Source organism: Periplaneta americana, chromosome 15, assembly GCF_040183065.1.
Source record: "Periplaneta americana isolate PAMFEO1 chromosome 15, P.americana_PAMFEO1_priV1, whole genome shotgun sequence".
NCBI lineage: Eukaryota > Metazoa > Arthropoda > Insecta > Blattodea > Blattidae > Periplaneta > Periplaneta americana.
This window is the reverse complement of record NC_091131.1, coordinates 163,389,799-163,409,362: the sequence shown is the minus strand read 5'-3', so window position 1 is coordinate 163,409,362 and position 19,564 is coordinate 163,389,799. Positions and strand designations below refer to the sequence as shown.

At 37.5% G+C, this 19,564-nt stretch overlaps 1 protein-coding gene across 1 annotated transcript in view; it reads right to left on the bottom strand.

The window, feature by feature from the left end:
• Positions 1–6,023: 6,023 nt before the first annotated feature.
• LOC138715490 (uncharacterized) overlaps positions 6,024–19,564 on the bottom strand; it is a 108,275-nt gene continuing 94,734 nt past the window's right edge. Inside the window, exons 7-9 of the mRNA XM_069848458.1 lie at positions 17,126–17,296; positions 12,239–12,428; positions 6,024–8,664 (exon numbers count right to left, since the gene is read on the bottom strand). Of these exons, the coding sequence (XP_069704559.1) occupies positions 7,357–8,664; positions 12,239–12,428; positions 17,126–17,296 (1,669 nt within the window). The 3' untranslated portion in view covers positions 6,024–7,356. The remainder of the gene's footprint in view (positions 8,665–12,238; positions 12,429–17,125; positions 17,297–19,564) is intronic.

The window sequence follows — 19,564 nt, the reverse complement described above, 5'->3', positions numbered from 1 at the left end:
AGATATTTTTTTCTATGTACTACAAGGTAATTTCGTAACTGACAAAATAAAGAGATGCAGCAGATTCTATTAAAAAAAATTCTCATAACAGCATATTGCTGAAACCACTCCAGCATAGAGATATGTCAATAATGAAGAATAGCAGGGTTTGGGTTTGATGGTAGTCATGCATCATTCTGAGTGCTGGATACGAGTATACAGCTCTCATTCACTTGCTGTACCATGGGGGAGCTGTACTCAAATAAAGAATTAACCAACACGATTCTGACTTACAGTGAGAATTACAAAATTCTGCTTGTACATACATTGCACGTCTTCCTGTCTGACAATACTCAATCCATAGGCACTGAATCAACTGGCTGCTTTGCACCTTTGGTGACCAATGCTGGTAAGCCATGACACTGCTGGACCATTGTAATGGACGACGCAATTCTGCATCCTGTGGAGCACTCATCAGATATAAGTACTTGACCAATCACTAAAACTCTTCCATTTGCAACCATGCACCACTCGATTTGGAATGCTGCCAGTGGCTGCTTCACCCCTACAATTCCTCAGTAAAGCACTGGCAATGACTAAAGCAACATTTACCAGACATGGCACTGAAAATCTCTACAACTAGCAAATCTGCTCTGACAAATATCCACATGTCTCCCTGGAAGTTCATTTCAAAAATGAATTTTTTATCAAAATTTGGGCAGGAGTCGTCGGTCATATTCTACTTGGACTATGTGAACTGTCTGCACAACTAACAGGTGGTAACTATCTACACTTTTTGCTGACAGATCTCCTTTAACTACTGGAGAACGTTACATTTGAACATATGATGCCTTCATGATGGTAGTCTCCACATTACTCCTATGCAGTGAAATGCCATTTGGACAAAGGCTATCCCAGCTGATGGATTAGATGCAATAGGCCTGTTTGCCCAATCTCTTAACCTGTAACTCCTGCGATGAAAGAGTAATGGAACGGAGAAAAATTCTCTCCGGCACTGGGATTTGAACCCGGGTTTTCAGCTCTATGTGCTGATGCTTTATCCATTAAGCCACACCGGAAACCCATCTCGGTGTCGGACAGAATCGTCTCAGTTTAAGTTTCCACTCTTGGGTTCCCTCTAGTGGCCGCCCTTGCACTACGTCATAGATGTCTATGAACGTAGGACTTAAGTCCCCACACATGTGCTGAGGTGCACTTGTTATGAGTGACTAGTTGGCTGGGATCCGACGGAATAAGCGCCGTCTTAAATCACGAAGTGATTTATGCATATCATATATATTATTTTAATGTACCGAAGTACATATGATATTTCCATGCAGATATTCTGCATCAACATACGATGAAAGAGTAATGGAACGGCGCTTATTCCATCGGATCCCGGCCAACTAGTCACTCATAACGAGTGCACCTCAGCACATGTATGGACTTCGGTCCTAGGTTCATAGATATCTATGATGTAGTGCAGAGGGCGGCCACTAGAGGGAACCCAAGAGTGGGAACTTAAACTGAGACGATTCTGTACGACACCGAGATGGGTATCTGGTGTGGCTTAGTGGCTAAAACATCAGCACGTAGAGCTGAAAACCTGGGTTCAAATCCTGGTGCCAGAGAGAATTTTTCTCTGTTCCATTACTCTTTCATCGTATGATGACGCAGAATATCTGCATGTAAATATCATATGTACTTCGGTACATTAAAATAATATACTGTAACTCCAGATTGTGGGGTCACATAAAGGGAATTGTGGACTGCCAAGGAAAGAACATCTGTGAAATGTCATTATGGCTGTAGAAATACGATCTGAAATTTACTGCAATATTTCTGCCAACACGAGTTACGGTGCAAATTTGTGCACCTCATTGTACAGTGCATCTAGAGATAGAGTAGATTGCCGTTTACATGTAAATCTGGCAGAAGGTGTGGAAACTCTCGTCCAGTCCAAGGCGCCACCGTCCACTCTATCTATAGACGCAGTGGCACATCAATAGGATCATTACACATGTGGCTCTATTGTTCAACGAAATGAGATCTCCCCAATCATTATTCAGCAGTTTATGTACACAGTAAAATGATAGATGCTATCATTTCGCTATACAATCAATAAAGAAATCTATTAATGAATATATTTACATAATATACTCTGGATTTGAAATGCTTAGTATCAAAGTACTTCTTGAATTCTAATTTAAATATGTCATCAGAACTATGATCATGGCATATACTCTCGAAGTTGTGTATAAGAACTGAAAATGATTTGCAACAGACATTTAAAAAAAAGGAATTACACAGGATGATCCAGGAGGAATAGAAAATATTTTAGGGGGTGGTAATATGGACTACTCTAAAAAAATTCATGTAAACATGTGTCCAATTTTCAATGGATGTGGAGATACAGCTGTCTGAATGTTATGCATAAAGTCTTACAATATGAATGAATGACAAATTACTACGTATAAAGGAACAGTACACGTCACTCCTGAGAGCAGCACTGTTCACAATGGTTGTACAGAAACTGCAGTATGTAGTTAACCTGTACAGACCCGAGTTGAAACAGATGACAAGCACTCACAAGGGAAGGGTTTCGGCTCGAACAGGAATTTTTGGTTAAAAATTTGTACAGATGCTTACCTCACAATGGTGATGAAGACCGTAAAAGTATTCATTTGTGTAACTCTCCGTTTGGTTGGTATTCGTCAATACACTTCTTTAAAAATGTACATGAGGATTCTCTATAAAATGCATGACACAGCATGGAGCAGAGCAATAAGCACAACATGCAGAAGCAACACCTCAACAATCTTCTGAACCACACTCCAGTGCTGAAAAATCAAATGCGACCTGAATTAAAATTTTGAAATCTGAGACTTGTTCACGATTCACGTAACCAGCTGACTGCCAGGAATACTGAAGCATAGGGCGGTATACTGGAGCAGACAACTGGTTATGAATAACAGAGTGCATTTTCATTATAAACACTCGATATCCCAAGTTAAGTTCTGGATTCTCAGCAAGAGTCCTTATGTAATCTGTTATCCTCCCAGCATATATTTTGTATTGTCTAAGGAAATAGATATTCAGAGGCTGGATATATTTAGTTTTTTTAGGTGGAATGATCATACATTCCATGTCTTAGCCTTAGAATGATTCATTTATTAAGGTTGTGTCCTTGTGCGCATTCAATGACTCACACAACAGTATATACTTTTGATTAGCTGCAATATTTTCAGACAGAACGTTGGAGAAAAATGTTCTTAAATGGGCTTTAGACATTTTACCACTCGCACTAGCTTCTAGACTAGGCTAGGCTTACGGGTAAGGTGTCCATCCCCTTAACTTGTGCAGTGCTCTCCCCACCCCTCAACTTGTACAGTGCTCTAACAGACAAACCACACATGACACAAACGAATGCTTTTGGGAGCTTTACAGAGATTTAAAGATGGGCCTGTATACAAATTTTGGATACGAAATTCCTGTTCGAGCCGAAACCCTTCCCTTGTCAGTACTCTCAATAACCTGTTGAAATGTGAATTTAAATACTTTATAGTCACAATCATGCCATGGTATGAAAGAAAAATTTCACAACCTCGAGCGGGATTCGAACCTGCGACTTCCTGTACTCCGGTCAGGCGCTCTACCAACTGAGCTATCGAGTTCGTCTCACTCTAAAGGCTCGGAATTATCCTTTTATACTGGCGACTCTGTTATAGAGTACTGTCCATAGTGTCTGATCAGGGAGGGAAGAAACTTTACAAATGTAATCTTCATCTATACAGTACTCTATAACAGAGTCGCCAGTATGAAAGGATAATTCCGAGCCTTTAGCGTGAGACGAACTCGATAGCTCAGTTGGTAGAGCGCCTGACCGGAGTACAGGAAGTCGCAGGTTCGAATCCCGCTCGAGGTTGTGAAATTTTTCTTTCATACCATGACATGATTGTGACTATAAAGTATTTAAATTCATTAATATGTCACATCAACGGACGTATATACGTCATCCAACATCGTAAGATGAAGATTACTGTTGAAATGTGTTTATACCACATAAATAAGGAACAAATGTAATCATTTAGTCATTTGTATTTCCTTCTTGTCACTCGTAACGCTAGGTATGCATAACATTCAAAGTGCCGTATCTCCACAACCATTGAAAATTGGACTGTTTTACTCAGAATAGTCCATACTACCACCCCATAAAGTATTTACTATTCTTTCTGAATCACCCTGTAATACAGAACAATTTGATCGATGTAACTATAACAAAAACACAGGTTTTAGCATTTAAAATGCAGTCATGTACTTCAGTGCAGTCAGTTACAAGTGACTGCTGTTGTCAGAAGTATTAGGTAATATGCCAGCTCTCATGAGCTTAAGTAAGAAGCACTGCAAGCACTCTTGCACATTATATAAGAGCCAAGACCTCAAATGGATAGTGTAAGCAAAATTTGTACAGCAAAAACCCGATACAGCACAGTCCGATTTACCGCAAATTCGTATTTAACACGGGGAAAGTATGTCTCCCAGTAATATACAATGCATTTAGTGGAATTAAATCTTAAAAAAATCAATATAGAAGAGAATACTGCATAGAGCGTTTCTGCAGTATAACATGCTGCATCAGCAGGTATATGCATAGCCCTTAGTGGACAATGACCTTTTCTTCAGGGTTGTACAACTGCATTCCAAGGGATTTTGCAGGCATAACGGGAAACAATTTGTGCCTTAACAAGTCATGAATTTTAGTTTTCTCGAATCTTGTAAAGTGAAAGTTATACTGTACTGTGTTTTAGTCTGTGTCACATGTTCTGAGTGTTAAGTTGTTCAGTTTTAGTCTGTGTCACATGTTCTGAGTGTTAAGTTGTTCAGTTTTAGTCTGTGTTACATGTTCTGAGTGTTAAGTTGTTCAGTTTTAGTCTGTGTCACATGTTCTGAGTGTTAAGTTGTTCAGTTTTATTTAGTCTGTGTCACATGTTCTGAGTGTTAAGTTGTTCAGTTTTAGTCTGTGTCACATGTTCTGAGTGTTAAGTTGTTCAGTTTTAGTCTGTGTCACATGTTCTGAGTGTTAAGTTGTTCAGTTTTAGTCTGTGTTACATGTTCTGAGTGTTAAGTTGTTCAGTTTTAGTCTGTGTCACATGTTCTGAGTGTTAAGTTGTTCAGTTTTATTTAGTCTGTGTCACATGTTCTGAGTGTTAAGTTGTTCAGTTTTAGTCTGTGTCACATGTTCTGAGTGTTAAGTTGTTCAGTTTTAGTCTGTGTCACATGTTCTGAGTGTTAAGTTGTTCAGTTTTAGTCTGTGTTACATGTTCTGAGTGTTAAGTTGTTCAGTTTTAGTCTGTGTCACATGTTCTGAGTGTTAAGTTGTTCAGTTTTATTTAGTCTGTGTCACATGTTCTGAGTGTTAAGTTGTTCAGTTTTAGTCTGTGTCACATGTTCTGAGTGTTAAGTTGTTCAGTTTTAGTCTGTGTCACATGTTCTGAGTGTTAAGTTGTTCAGTTTTAGCCTGTGTCACATGTTCTGAGTGTTAAGTTGTTCAGTTTTAGTCTGTGTTACATGTTCTGAGTGTTAAGTTGTTCAGTTTTAGTCTGTGTCACATGTTCTGAGTGTTAAGTTGTTCAGTTTCAGTCTGTGCCACAAGTTCTGAGTGTTAAGTTGTTCAGTTTTAGTCTGTGTCACATGTTCTGAATGTTAAGTTGTTCAGTTTCAGTCTGTGCCACAAGTTCTGAGTGTTAATTTAATTAAACATTAAGTGCAGTAATGTTGCAAAAACGAGAAGCATATTCAGTGAGTGAAAAGCTTAAAGGCAAAGTGAACCAAACAGTGTTCGTCTCCTCCATCTTGCTAATATAAAACAATATGCAGAGAAGCAATGCAGTGATTTGGTCTGTCAAAGAAAACTTACTTTTTTAAGTCAGTGTAATACAATAACAAGTTTTATGAAATAAACTGCATAAGTGGTGAGTGTTTAGTTTATATTACAGTACTATTACATTATTTAAAATTATGTATAAAGTTATAGTGCATTAAAGTACTGGCTTTACGCATTCCAGCTATGATGTGGTGGTTAAGTATGTCCCCCAACAATCACGTTATATCGGGCTTTTACTGTATTGGAACAGACAGGCATATGAATAAATAATTTCACAAAAATTTATGTAAATAAAATTCTTCACTCTAATTGTATGTTCTTATATGCAATTCGGACGTCCATGAAAGAACAAACTTCGTGGCAAACTGACGAAAGGGGCAATGGTTCATTACATAAGTAGAACAGAACATTTAAGTCTGAAAAGATATTAGTAGGGACTGAGGGATCAAAACTGAAATATTGGACCACTCTGACCAAAGTATAGATATCAATGATCTAAACGCTGATTTCTTTACCAAATTAAAGATCGAATCACATAATATTCGAAGAAAAGTATCTAAAAATGCATCAAATATTGTCAGAATCAACACATATGGCCTAATATCGTAATGTATCAAAACCTTAATTAAAACTCAGCTTCCATATTTCAGCTGCAATACAATTGCATCAGACATTTACATTAAGGAATCATACAGAGAGACCAAAACTGATTATGGGTAATCCACACTGATATGCCACACAGAAATGGCCGTCGAAATCAATCCATTTAAATGTAACAGATTTGGAAATGTGAATAGCAGGGATCCATGTACGTAGGTGGGAATTGCTAAAATGTATTTTGCACCCAATAAAACTGTGGATAAATAAATATCCACTCATTAGTATAGCAATCTGTTCATTCACTAATTTGCAAAATATAGTTTTGGGTTTTAAGGTAAATACAAGGATCTCACAATACATATACAATGTTCATATCAGTATCAGTCCTACTGAAATAGTGAAGTTCGAATCATTAATTTTAAGATTCCATAAATTATCATTACTTGGCAGTCAAAGTCAGCTCCTGTTGAGGATATTCTTCTGAATCCTATGGGGTGATAAAAATTATTTTCCCCATTAAGTGTTTATAATACAAAAAGGAAAATATGAACTATAAAAGCTTCGATATTTTCAACAACCAATATCACTCTCTTCTATATCACTATTACGCGTAGATCCCGGAATGGGAGTTCTCTCGATTATGAGTGGTACAACACTTAGAAGGTGCTGTGTGTGCTTATAAGCCTCTTCCTTCCTTCACTAAGGCCCCTCGTGTTCCTCACACTTTCGACTCAACTGAATAAGAGCATATAAAAAGGCCACCTGACATCTTCATGTCTGAATTGCTTAGCATCGCAGAACTAACTGTCCATTTTCTGTACAATTATAGTTAAAAATGCTTACAGTTACAGAAATCTTCTTTCAGAAGTTCGGTTTCTCATTGGCACAGTGCATTACATGTTACCGTTACCTCTATTGTAGCCCATGTTGTGGTGCACGTAAGGGTTTCCAGGGAACGCCGGCACCCCCACGGTGCTGGAGTGTGCGATGGCTGCTGCTACGGCTGAAGACATGGATGTTCCCTGGTGCTGATACAAGTGGTTCAGAGACGTCGGGAAGTCGTGCAGCATAGCGCTGTGCTGCTGCTGCTGGTTGTGGTGGTGCATCTGGCTGAGGCTAGACAAGTCGCGTTGTCCTGCTCTGTCCAGGTCCAGCATGTCTCTGTCGGGGTCGCCGCCGCGACTCAAAGCTGCCAGACTGTGGTGGTGCTGCTGCCGATGAACTTGGTGCATGTTCGAATTCAGGGCAGAGAGATGGGGTCTTTGACTGGTGGAACTGGTAAAACTGTCCATTGCTCTCCTTCCACGGGACATGAGATCGGACTCGTCTAATCCCGACAAGTTTGACGAACTGTTCATAGAATGTTGCTGCTGACGGTTTGAATGAATTTCTGAGATGTTCAAATTGAGTGGTGTGAGGGACTGAACGTGGCTGGCATTCAAAATGGAATCTGCTGACGACGTGTTCATGCCGCGTCGGGAACCATTCATGTTCATAGCTGTCTGACTGCGATCACAAGAGCCATCATCGTTTGCAGATGTCTGCAAACCATGTGCACTATTACGTGAGTGCTGTGATGGCCTGATATTGTTGCAATTATTTGTTTCTGTTTCTCTTATCATGGAGGCTGCTGTTGAGATAGGTACTAAAGATGGCAACATAGATGCGTTCCTCAGCATACTGGCACCTGAAGCAGATGTCAAGTGTCCCATTACGGCTCTTGCCATGTCTGGATCTGCTGACGCACTTCCTGAGAAGTCTATACTGGTAACTGATGGCATGGAAGTTACAGGATTTGTTGATGGTCTTGATACATTAGGACTATGTAAAGTTTTCAATGTAGGGCTTCCATACATATGAGAATCTGATGATGATCTTCTCTGGTATTCTGAAATGGGAATCGAAATTTCTGTTTTTGGTATAGGTGTCAGTGAGTTCTGCAAACTGTTCATGTTAAGATTAGAAGGATCAGAAGGATGCTGCTCTGAGGTGGGATTTGATCCCATTGTAAGTGTCCCAGGTGACTCTAACTTCGGTTGAGAGTCATTGTTTTCTGCTGCTGCAAGGGATGCCTCATACAATCGAAGTTCCTCAGGGTGCATTCGGCGTTTGTGTGAACGACAATTTGAACCATTTGCAAATGTGCGAGGGCAGAAAGTGCATGTATAAGGTCGTCTTCCAGTGTGAAGGTTGTGGTGATTCTGAAACAGTAATGTCATATCAGATAATAAGCTGACATGGTTTATTTATCTATCATACTTTCTCCGTATGGGCGAATCCAGAAATGCATATAGAGTGTTAGTTGGGAGACCAGAGGGAAAAAGACCTTTAGGGAGGCCGAGACGTAGATGGGAGGATAATATTAAAATGGATTTGAGGGAGGTGGGGTATGATGATAGAGACTGGATTAATCTTGCACAGGATAGGGACCGCTGGCGGGCTTATGTGAGGGCGGCAATGAACCTCCGGGTTCCTTAAAAGCCATTTGTAAGTAAGTAAGTAAGTAAGTAAGTATCATACTTTCTCAGGGAAACTCACACAATAGCAAAAAGAAAAGTTCCATAAAAGTTGGACCACTGAAAATACTCGTATAAGAGCCAGTACATTAACAATATGTTGTAAAAGTTTTGTAGTGTGTCACGTAAAAATTGTTCTGGCATAATCTCAGTTGTTATTATGGGGGGGGGGATGAAGTACTTCAATGGGCAAACACAAGAACTGAACACTGTAACAACCTTTCACATATGTCGTGAGGCTGCAAAAGGGTATCTGTCGGATACAGGGGGGAGAGCCATTAATCCTTCCCATTGAAGGCTTTAAGGAACCAACCTGGACAAATACCCAATGTCCCATCCCTATCTTCCCGTGGTGCAGCTGTTAGTAAGCATAATTTTACGAGCTGAACTAAAGGGTGGGGCTACTCATCCATTAGCACTGGTCAGCTTGATAAGTTAATGATTGAATTTGGTATAATTTTCCTCTATTCAATACCTAATTACCTCTTTACCCTTTCCTATCCAGTCCTCTGACTGAACTCTTACTTTCTTCGACCCCGAAGGCATTAGAGCATTCGAGGCCTAGGGGTTCATTTCTCTTTCCTTCCTCCCCTTTCTACTTTTCTGTTCCTAGTGCTGACCTGCTATGGCACTAAAATCGTCCTCCAGTGGCTTAAGGAGGGAAAGCTGGTGATCAACAAGATCTCCCAGCTAGGTCCAATGGACCCGTCGACCAACAGCAGGTGTGGTCCTCCAGACATTCTGGGGGTTGTGTGTGAATGAAGTAGCCACCAAAACGTTAAAATATGGTGTTCACTTAAATCGGCTACAACTTGCCATCTGTGCTTCAGTGGCTAGTCATGGTAATATCTTTGAAAAATATTGGAGTGCAAGAGGTCAAATGACTTTATTGTCAAACGCCTGGCATTAGAAAACAACAACAATAACACATATGTCGTGAAATCAAACATTTGAGTAGAAATATATTTTGCATCCATTGTTGCTATTACAATTTGTAATTAATGGATGATTTTACGCCAAAGTAATGAACATAATATCATCAGTGTCCTTTAATCGTAGTCTCTACACTCTTCTTCAGCTCTCAACACCTACCAGTATATTCAATGATTTTCAATTTAAAGGTCTAGATGTTTGTAGTCACTGAAATTTTTTATATGAGCAAACCATTGCATAAAATAATTTTCGTCCTACAAAGTGAAACATTCAGTGATTTTCTATTTAAAGGTATAATACATCTGTAGTCACTAAAATTTCTTGAAATGAGTGAATGCATTGCATAACATCATTTTCGTCCTACAAAATGTGAAAAATAAAAGGAAAATTAAAATGAGACATGACAATTATTAATTATTATTTCTTAAAGGTAACATATGATATGCAATTCGAAATTAATGTTAAAGTACTGTCTGTGCAGCGGAGAATTTAAGTGTAGACCATGATATAAAAACAATATAAAATACTGGTATATTTCCCAATGTACTTGTCTTGTTACAAACTTTAAATCTAATTTGAAGTTTGACTCTAACAAAAATTACGATAACTAAAGCTGCAAATAACATCATAGGCTGTAAATCTGTAAATTTTTAAATTTCACTGTCTTCATAAATTGCTTCAAAAGTGTAACTTAAGTGAATTACGCGATACATTTTTGTGAAAATGTTCAAAACCAAGCTCTCAGACTCATTACTGGTGAAATCAAAACAACTCCAATAGATTCTATGAGATTCCTCACTAATATTAACAGCATCAAAATGACAATAGAAAAAAAAGCACTGATTCAATACGAAAAACTTATCAGATTACCAGGAAACAATTGGCATTCATACAGTCCTCTCTGTAGATTGAAAACTCAAAAAAGTTTCATATCCATTGTTCAAGAATTAAAACAGAAAATCAATATCCCGAATTTAAAAGAAAACTTACAAATTAAACCAAACCCTTTAACTCTATTAAATATAGAATATAATCTAAATTTAACAGAAGAAATACTGAAATCAGAAGTAAACACTGAAACAATTGTCTTTAGAGACAATTAATATTAGGTACCCTCCACAAAACTGGCTTCATTTATACACCGACGAATCCTTGATCTCCAGAGAACAAGGTGCTGGTGCAGGTGTTACGTGCTGTCTCTACTCACTTTATAGATCTCTTGGATATGGAACAACAAGTTTTGATGGTGAAATCATTGCAATAAGTGAATGTCTCAGGAATCTTCTATGCCACATCAATAAATTTAAGAATGCAGTTATATTGTCAGACTCCAAAGCAGCTATTCTATCAATAGTCTCTAAACACACACCTTCACCTCAAACAGCAGAAATAACTAAAATGCTCTCTCAATTAATATCACTCAATAAAAGAATTGTATTCCAATGGATACCATCCCATTGTGGAATCCTGGGAAACGAGAATGCGGATGCTTTAGCAAAGAAGGGCAGCACTGCTACTTACAGACCTGTTACTAAATCTACGTATTATTCTGTGAAGAGATTTATTAAATCGACATACTTAGACTTCAACAAACAAAATTTGATAACACAATCTCAAGGGAAGAAATGGAACTCTCTGCATCAAAATCCACAGTTAATTCCCAATTTACCACGAAAATCGTCTGTAGCTGCATTTAGATTGGCAACAGGCCATAATTGTTTGGCCAAACACCTACATAGAATTGGAATATATCAGTCCCCTAACTGCCCATTGTGCAACTCAAACCAAGAAATGGATTCGGAACACCTCAAAATCTGTACTTCAGTGGCTGGCCATGATAATATCTTTGAAAAATATTGGAGTGCAAGAGGTCAAATGACTTTACTGTCAAACGCCTGGCATTAGAAAACAACAACAACAACAACATTTTTGTGAAAAACCTAATGAGATTTGTGAGCAGTTCAGTCAAAACAGTTCATTTCAGATGACATAGTGCAGACAAAAATTATGGTCTACATTCGTAACTACTCACTTAGTGAGTGTTTTAATGAAAAATTAAGAAAGGTAACACTGTTATGTTGGTCACCTTTGACCTTTCTGTCTGTAAGTGAGCCTCACTGTAATCTAAGAATATGTAACTACAATAGCCGGGACACACACACATTTAAGTAATGTCAGCAAGTAGAAATTCAAGAAAAATCATTAAAGAAGTGTATAGTGAAGCCAGTAAAGCACTCAGGAGACACTAAGAAAAATAACTCTTAAAAAATGACACAAAAAAAAAAAACGATATAACACAATATCAATAAAATTTAAGCTGACTTACTTTAAGATCCTTTGCACGTCGAAACGCCTTGCCACATGTTGCACACTGGTAGGCCTTGGTGTCTCGGTGTACCACCAGGTGCATGCGCAGTGTGCGTCTTGTGGACAGCTGCAGAGGGCACACAGGACACTGGTAAGGGGTTTCACGATGTGTGTCGCTGTGAATCTTCAGCCGGTACTTCGTCTTGAAGCTAAAAATCAGTCACAAGTAACAATACAGAGAACTAACTCAGCTGTGAAAACTGAAGCAAGTAATATTATCTGAGAGTAAGTATAACTATAATGTTATTAGCTTAATTGCACTGACTGAACTTTACTGTTGCAAAGTCATAACAAGAATAAGCAAAACAAAGAGTGAACCAAAGAGACACAAGCTTTCACCTTCCCCAAGAACGAATGACATAAATTTCTACTCTTGAAAAGAAATTATTTCGACAAATTTATCCTATACGTAAAAATTGGTTATAACTAGACTTCGCGGAATTGCCACGAGAATCGTAAGGTTTACTGCGCACGCGGTATAGACTGTATGAGAAGGGGGCATGCAAAGGATGGAGTATACCTCTAATGTAAACACTGAGCGGTATACTGCGGTTACAATAAAACCTGTATCCTGCATTCAAGAAATATAATGAATGACCATTGAAGTAGGAAATGTCTAAACATGTAAATACACAATTATTTTGTAGTGAGATATATTAACTCTTAAAATTTAATGTAATATACTCACATCATCCTTGAATATGTGCATTGCAGTGAAGAGTTACGTACATTTTGAGCGACTGCAAAGTGAACCTCCTCTGATGATCACTTAAACAGTTTTTATATTGGGAAAATGTACATTCGACATCACACAATGTAATACGTGCATATTTGAAGAACGGAAAGTCACTACTTTTTAGTACACCAACTTCAGACGTCTTGTCATGACCTGATAGTACATCATTTATAATACGAAGTTGTGAACGGACAGAATTTTTAGCAATAATGTTTCTCAACTTACTTTTTCTGAAATTATTGAATTGTTATTTTGGATAACGGTTTGTGATACTTTATCCACTATATTAAGGGCTTCTGAGAGTTGTAGTTTAGACGATTCTAATAGGGTGATGCTTTTGGACATGATTTTAAAATCAGAATCAATGGACAGAATACCTTCCAATAGCTGTTCAGAAGGCAATGATTTTACAGCTGCAACAGCGGAACTGTGCTATCCAATCCATTATTTTGCCGTAATGTTCTGCATAATAATTAACAGCATCCAACTACGTCTCCCAAAACGTCAAGACTGGCTGCGGGGGTAAGGGTATTCCAGGGGCAATTGTTTGGAACAGCAACACTCTCATTGTAGCATGTTTCATTGAATTCTTGTCTGCACTGAACAAATGTTAAGCTTTGACTATTCCAACCATAGTAATGCAAAAACAAGTGCTTACACAGGTATACATTAGCTGTAGCTGCTCTATCTATTTGAACCAATCACATCTCTTAACATGAACTGCTTATACTACAAGACCGGGTGTTCGCCCACCTCCTCTATACTACCGTACATCGGCAACCTGATTGCATGCTGCGTGTGGCAATTCAACGAAGTCTAGTTATAACCTTCAAGCAGATTATATCTTTCATACTTTTTTCTCAATAATCCAAAATGCATTTATTGTGTTAAGATTAGTGATTGGAAATTTTCAGTGATTCCTAAGTGTGGTAAGTGATATCCTGAAATGTGAAAATTGGTATCTTCAAATGCAAAAATCAGTGGCTTTAAAGATGAGGGACATGTCAGGAAATATCAACACGACTTAGAGTTGCCATTAAAATTAAGTGAAAATTAACATTAATTAACAGCGATAAATACATACTCCTCATGCTGAGCAACTTCAAAATAAATTAAAGGAAAAATCCTGAAAATCAATTTCATGAACATTTTTGATAATCGATTGTTCTCATTCGATAGTGGTAGATTCAGAACTATTATTCTGACTTCATAAATGGTAAAATTGCTAATGAATTTTGTACTTATTTTCTATAATTTGATTACTTTTCTCTAATTTCTAGTTGAGTGGAAGAGAAGGCGTTATAAACTTCAACTCTGCCAGATAAAATAAAACATTACTATTTTTATTATTACTAGATCCCAAATTTTAAAACAAGCAGCAATCGAGCGTTTAAGAACAACAAGGAGATGTAATTTACAATTCATGTTGTAGAACGGTCAGCTAAGCCCCTTATTAATAATATAATATATCAATAAATTTGAATGTTTATTCAGTCTTATGGCTTGAACACTGATAATTATATAAAACAAACAATTTATGTTTTATATCTTATTAAGTCTTAGTACTAACATTTGCACCTTCATGAGCCATCTTCAGGTACAAGGTATGAACAAATATGCATCTAAAATCAATTACAAAAACTTAACCTCATATTTGAGACTAACACAGTTCATATTAATTTGATAGTATAAGAAAATATAACACGGTGACAAATATTGATCATCCAGAATGTATTAAAACGTTATCAAGTCAAATGTTAAAAATCATCGTAAACTTGCGTAGCTGTGAATATTACTAAAGATCTTAATGGGTAGAGAAGGCACACAAAGTTAAATCTTAAAATATTTTGATATCCTGGGTACATTGTACAATTGCCAATAAACTTCTCTATTTTTAATAGTGAAACAAAGAAATTATTCGTGTTGTGGGATTTTAATACGAATATTTACTGTTCCTGAAAATTTTTATAATGTAAATACTGTATCCTAAAATACAAGTTGAAGGGTACACGGGGAAAAACAAACAATGTCACGATTTCTTTAAGGGTGATGTCGTTATCTAATTCTCTGTATTACTACAAACTTTAGTGTTATTTTTACCAAAAGTGGTAAAGGAGAATTGAAACCACGGATACACTCATCATTTCCTTCATTTCAAGTAGAAACACCAATAAATTTTGCAGTAATATACTGAAATAGATCATTATCTCACCTTTAATGGAAATGTGACATTGTTCGTTTTTCCGTGTACCCTTCAATTATATTAATATAATGCAGCAATACTTTTTCCCCTGATTATCTTTCTTTTTAATTTTTATTCTATTAATATTACTGAGACTACTTTCATTTGGAATTCTTGTGACCTATAAAAAGTCACTATTTTTGTTGATTCAATACTGATGTTTTCTAGTTCTCAGGAAAATGTATAAAAATGTATAATATAAGTGTTATGAGATTTCGGTAAAACAAATTCAATAATACAGTTTTATTAAATTAGAAAAACAATATATATACCAAGCAAGAGAAGCTTACTATGCAAACCAGTCTCAGGTAGTTTCCAATGGTTTAATGATGGTAGTATGGGTCACCTGTTCCAAGGAAGCTAAGTGATAAGGGGTGGAGTGGGACAGGTCTGCCAAGGGAAGCGTGCACACAGTGGCGGTGCGTCAATAAGAGCACAAGAGCACGTGAACACCTTGTTTCCATTATTTTATTACCGTATTATTTAATACCGTATTGGCGTAGTGGGGATGTATAATCTTGGATAAACTTCTTATGTAAACGTGGCAACATCCATTCACGTACAAGCCGTGCTCTTTTAAAGAAGGTTACAGAAATTTCACCATGCGCGGGAGAAAATTGTCTTTCACTGGCCGCTTATGACTCGTCAAGAGCACAAAGCATTAAGTGAACAGTGAATCTATCCTACAGATGTCAGGTGCATCGATGCCTATCGTTTACGTGCTATATCTCGAGGAGAAAATTTAATAAGTCTGTATTTTAGCCTGCAGGTGTCAGCATCTCACTGTCAGAACGTTTACTTTATGTGGATGTGTGTACAGTGCTGCTACGAGAGAGTAGTTTGTGAATTACTATACTTCAGTGTTGGCATATACCATAGTTTGGCTTTCAAAGACGTGCTGGCTGAATGTGATGGTAGTACGAATTTAAATATCTGTATTGTGGTGTATAGTCCCGCGCCGTGGCATCGCGGTCTAAGGCATCCTGCCTAGGACTTGCGTTACGGAATGTGCGCTGGTTCGAGTCCTCATGGGGGAAGAAATTTTCTCATGAAATTTCGGCCAGTGTATGGGACTGGTGCCCACCCAGCATCGTGATGCACTTGGGGAGCTACGATAGGTAGCGAAATCCGGTTGCGAATACCAGCTATAACGGCTGGGGGGGATCATCGTGCTAACCACACGATACCTCCATTCTGGTTGGATGATCGTCCACCTCTGCTTCGACATGTGGGCGTGAGGCCAGCAGCCGGCTGGTTTGTCTAGGCCCTTCATGGATTGTAGCGCCACGGATTATTATTATTATTATGGTGGTGTATATTATTTAAGAATAATATTTACTGGCATGTATTTATAATAATCAATCTATGGGAATGGGATTACAGTACTGGTATAGGCTATAGTGTATCAGTGTGTTGTGAATCAAAATACTGTATATTACTGAACACACGCTTTTGTAAATTGTTTTATGTATTAATTTTTAACAAACGTAAACAGTGAATTCTGTTCAAGTAATTTTGAAGAGTAAAGAACTGGGTAAACTGGCTTTCCTGGAAAAATTGGAAATAAAAAGACTAGGTTTCATTATTATTATTATTATTATTATTATTATTATTATTATTATTATTATATGTTGTTTTGAATTTATATACGGTTTTTTCGACACTGAAACATTGGAATCATAACATTTCATATTAGGCTAAAAGCATACGATTTCAAATTCTCTTCGATTTTGGAACACAAGATTGTGAACACACACAATATTTTATCACGAGCCGCCACTGCGTGCACAGGCATATGACTGCTGACTGCCCAACAACAGAATTTGTTAACCAGAAGTTGGAGAGTGGGAACTCTCTCAAAAATGTACCTTTTCTTGCACTGTGTACACTTGAACGGTGTTTCGTCACTGTGGATGGTGAGATGCTCCTGCAGGATTCCCTTAGAAGTGAAGCTGTGGCCGCACTGGTCACATACAAATGGTCGCTCACCAAAATGAACAGCTTTCAGATGAGCCGACACCGCTGACTTACTGCTAAACCTAGGGATGAATATCAACAATGTACTTTCAAATAACTTGGACTGTTTCAACGAAATACTAATATAACCAACGAGTTAGAAAGAGAGAGATATAGAGTGGTCATTGCGCCGCCATGTTTGAAGAAAATTGAACGACCGTCTGTAATGAACTTATGCGCCCAAAACAAAGTGGGCGTGGTGATAACTGACATTAGAATCGTCAGCTGTCTTAATTTCGTTTGCATAAATCAGTTAAACTGAAGTGGAAAAACCTAGTATTTCGTCAAATACGTGGTAGGAACTTAATCTAAACTTATGTACGCTAAATTTAAAACACTTGAGCTATTCCTAGAAGGAATGCTTAAAAGAATAACCTAAGCAAAATTGTCATGTAGTATGACAAGAAGTCCTAGCAAATATACTGAAGAAAATGTTAATATTCCTAGGTTCTTTTAAATGCGACCTGCAAGATTGCCTATAAAATGAACAAGTATGATTCGGATGATTTTATTAAATTGTTTTCCCAGTCTCTACACGTTGCAAAACTATTTACTATACCATAAGATATAGAATGAAAGTAGGCCCTATCTGTAGTAAACAACCCTTACCTCCAAGCTTGTTACGTGGGTGAAACATGACAAAACACGCTTTCAGTTTTTTTGTTACAGTAAAGTATAATTATTATCGACATGTGAACGTGAGGCCAACAGCCGGCCGGTCTGTCTGAGCCTTTCAAGGGCTGTGGCACCACAGATAATTATTAGTGTATAATTGAGCACCCACGTACAATAATGGGGTAAGTAGTTACGAAATATATTCATACTTACCCCATTATTGCACGTGGGTGCTCAATTATGTTCTTTCATGCCCTTCCAGTCAAAATACTAACAACAATACGACCTACCCCAGAGTTTTGCGTTATTTTGGATGCGAGTGTCGAAATACAATTTTAATATTTGATTGCTATTACTAGGTTTGAAACGGAATTGTAGCGGTTTTATCCGTATTTAGTTTAACTTTATTACTAGTGAACCATTTATTTGATTAATCGTTTGTCTTCGAAATAGGCCTACTTCTTATAAGCTACAGCTCATCATCTTCTTGTATAAGCAGTAAGGACAGAAGGAGCAGAAATAAAGGATGCCGGTGACGAAATACAGTTTTAATATTGTATTGTATTTGTTTTTCACTGGGTCTGAAACGGAATTGTATTGGTTTTATCCGTATTTAGTTTAAGTACATTACCAGTGAACCATTTATTTTGTTTATGCCGGGCGTTGTTACATATGCATGAAAAAAATGCTGCTAATTAACAAAACTATGGACTTAACTTCATAAAATTTACATGAAATATGATATATCAGTTGTCTTTTTCCTTTTGACATTGCAGTTATATGCAGCACACACAATAGGCATGTTTTTTCTTCGTTTTTTTGTACTCCTAACCTCCGTTAAACAACATTGTAAGCAGACGAATTTTTACAAAGGTGGGTGCTTAGCTCAGATCTGCCGTGTTTCGCGGTGGCACCGCAAAGAGCGCTGTACAGGACAACATGGCCACTCTATAGTCTTCTCTTTCTATCTCGTTGAATATAACAAAGCCAAGCAAGTGACTGAAGTCATACTGAACTGGAATTGTGTAGCAGTGAATGTTAAGTAAGCACTGGTACAGTGAAACCTGTTCAAGACGGAAGTGACATGGTCCTAATTTTTTTTCTGTTGTGGACAGGTTTCCGTATTATTCAGGTGTGACATTAAAATGGAATATTTTGTCATTCATATACATGAAAAACAAAATGGCATGCCGCAAACTGCAAGAAGTACAAAATATTCCATTAACACGCTTCACATTAAATCAGCTTTCTGTCGCTCATTACGTTGGTGAATCATCTAGATTAAAATCTCATTTTCTGTATAAATATTATCGTAACCCACTCATTAGTCATTAAACATTACTAAAGTTTACTAATCTCATTCTATTTAATATCTAACACTATACTCTAATACTGTACTGCATATCACTGCACATTATTAATTAATTGGACTAAGAGCCATTCATTAGAAGCCTTGAATTCTGGTTTATTTAATTTCTTTCCCAGTTCAATAGCTTGCTTTGCAGAACAGATCCAGAAATTGGCTTGTTCTTTGAAACGTCATGAACTCACTCCCACAACAGTTCATTTATTTTCACATAAACAGTTGCTTTTTGGTTTCTTTTGTGTCGCCAATATCGGCCGCAAGCCACTCACTCATTATGATCTTTAATTTTTAAAGTGTCACACCTGAGTTT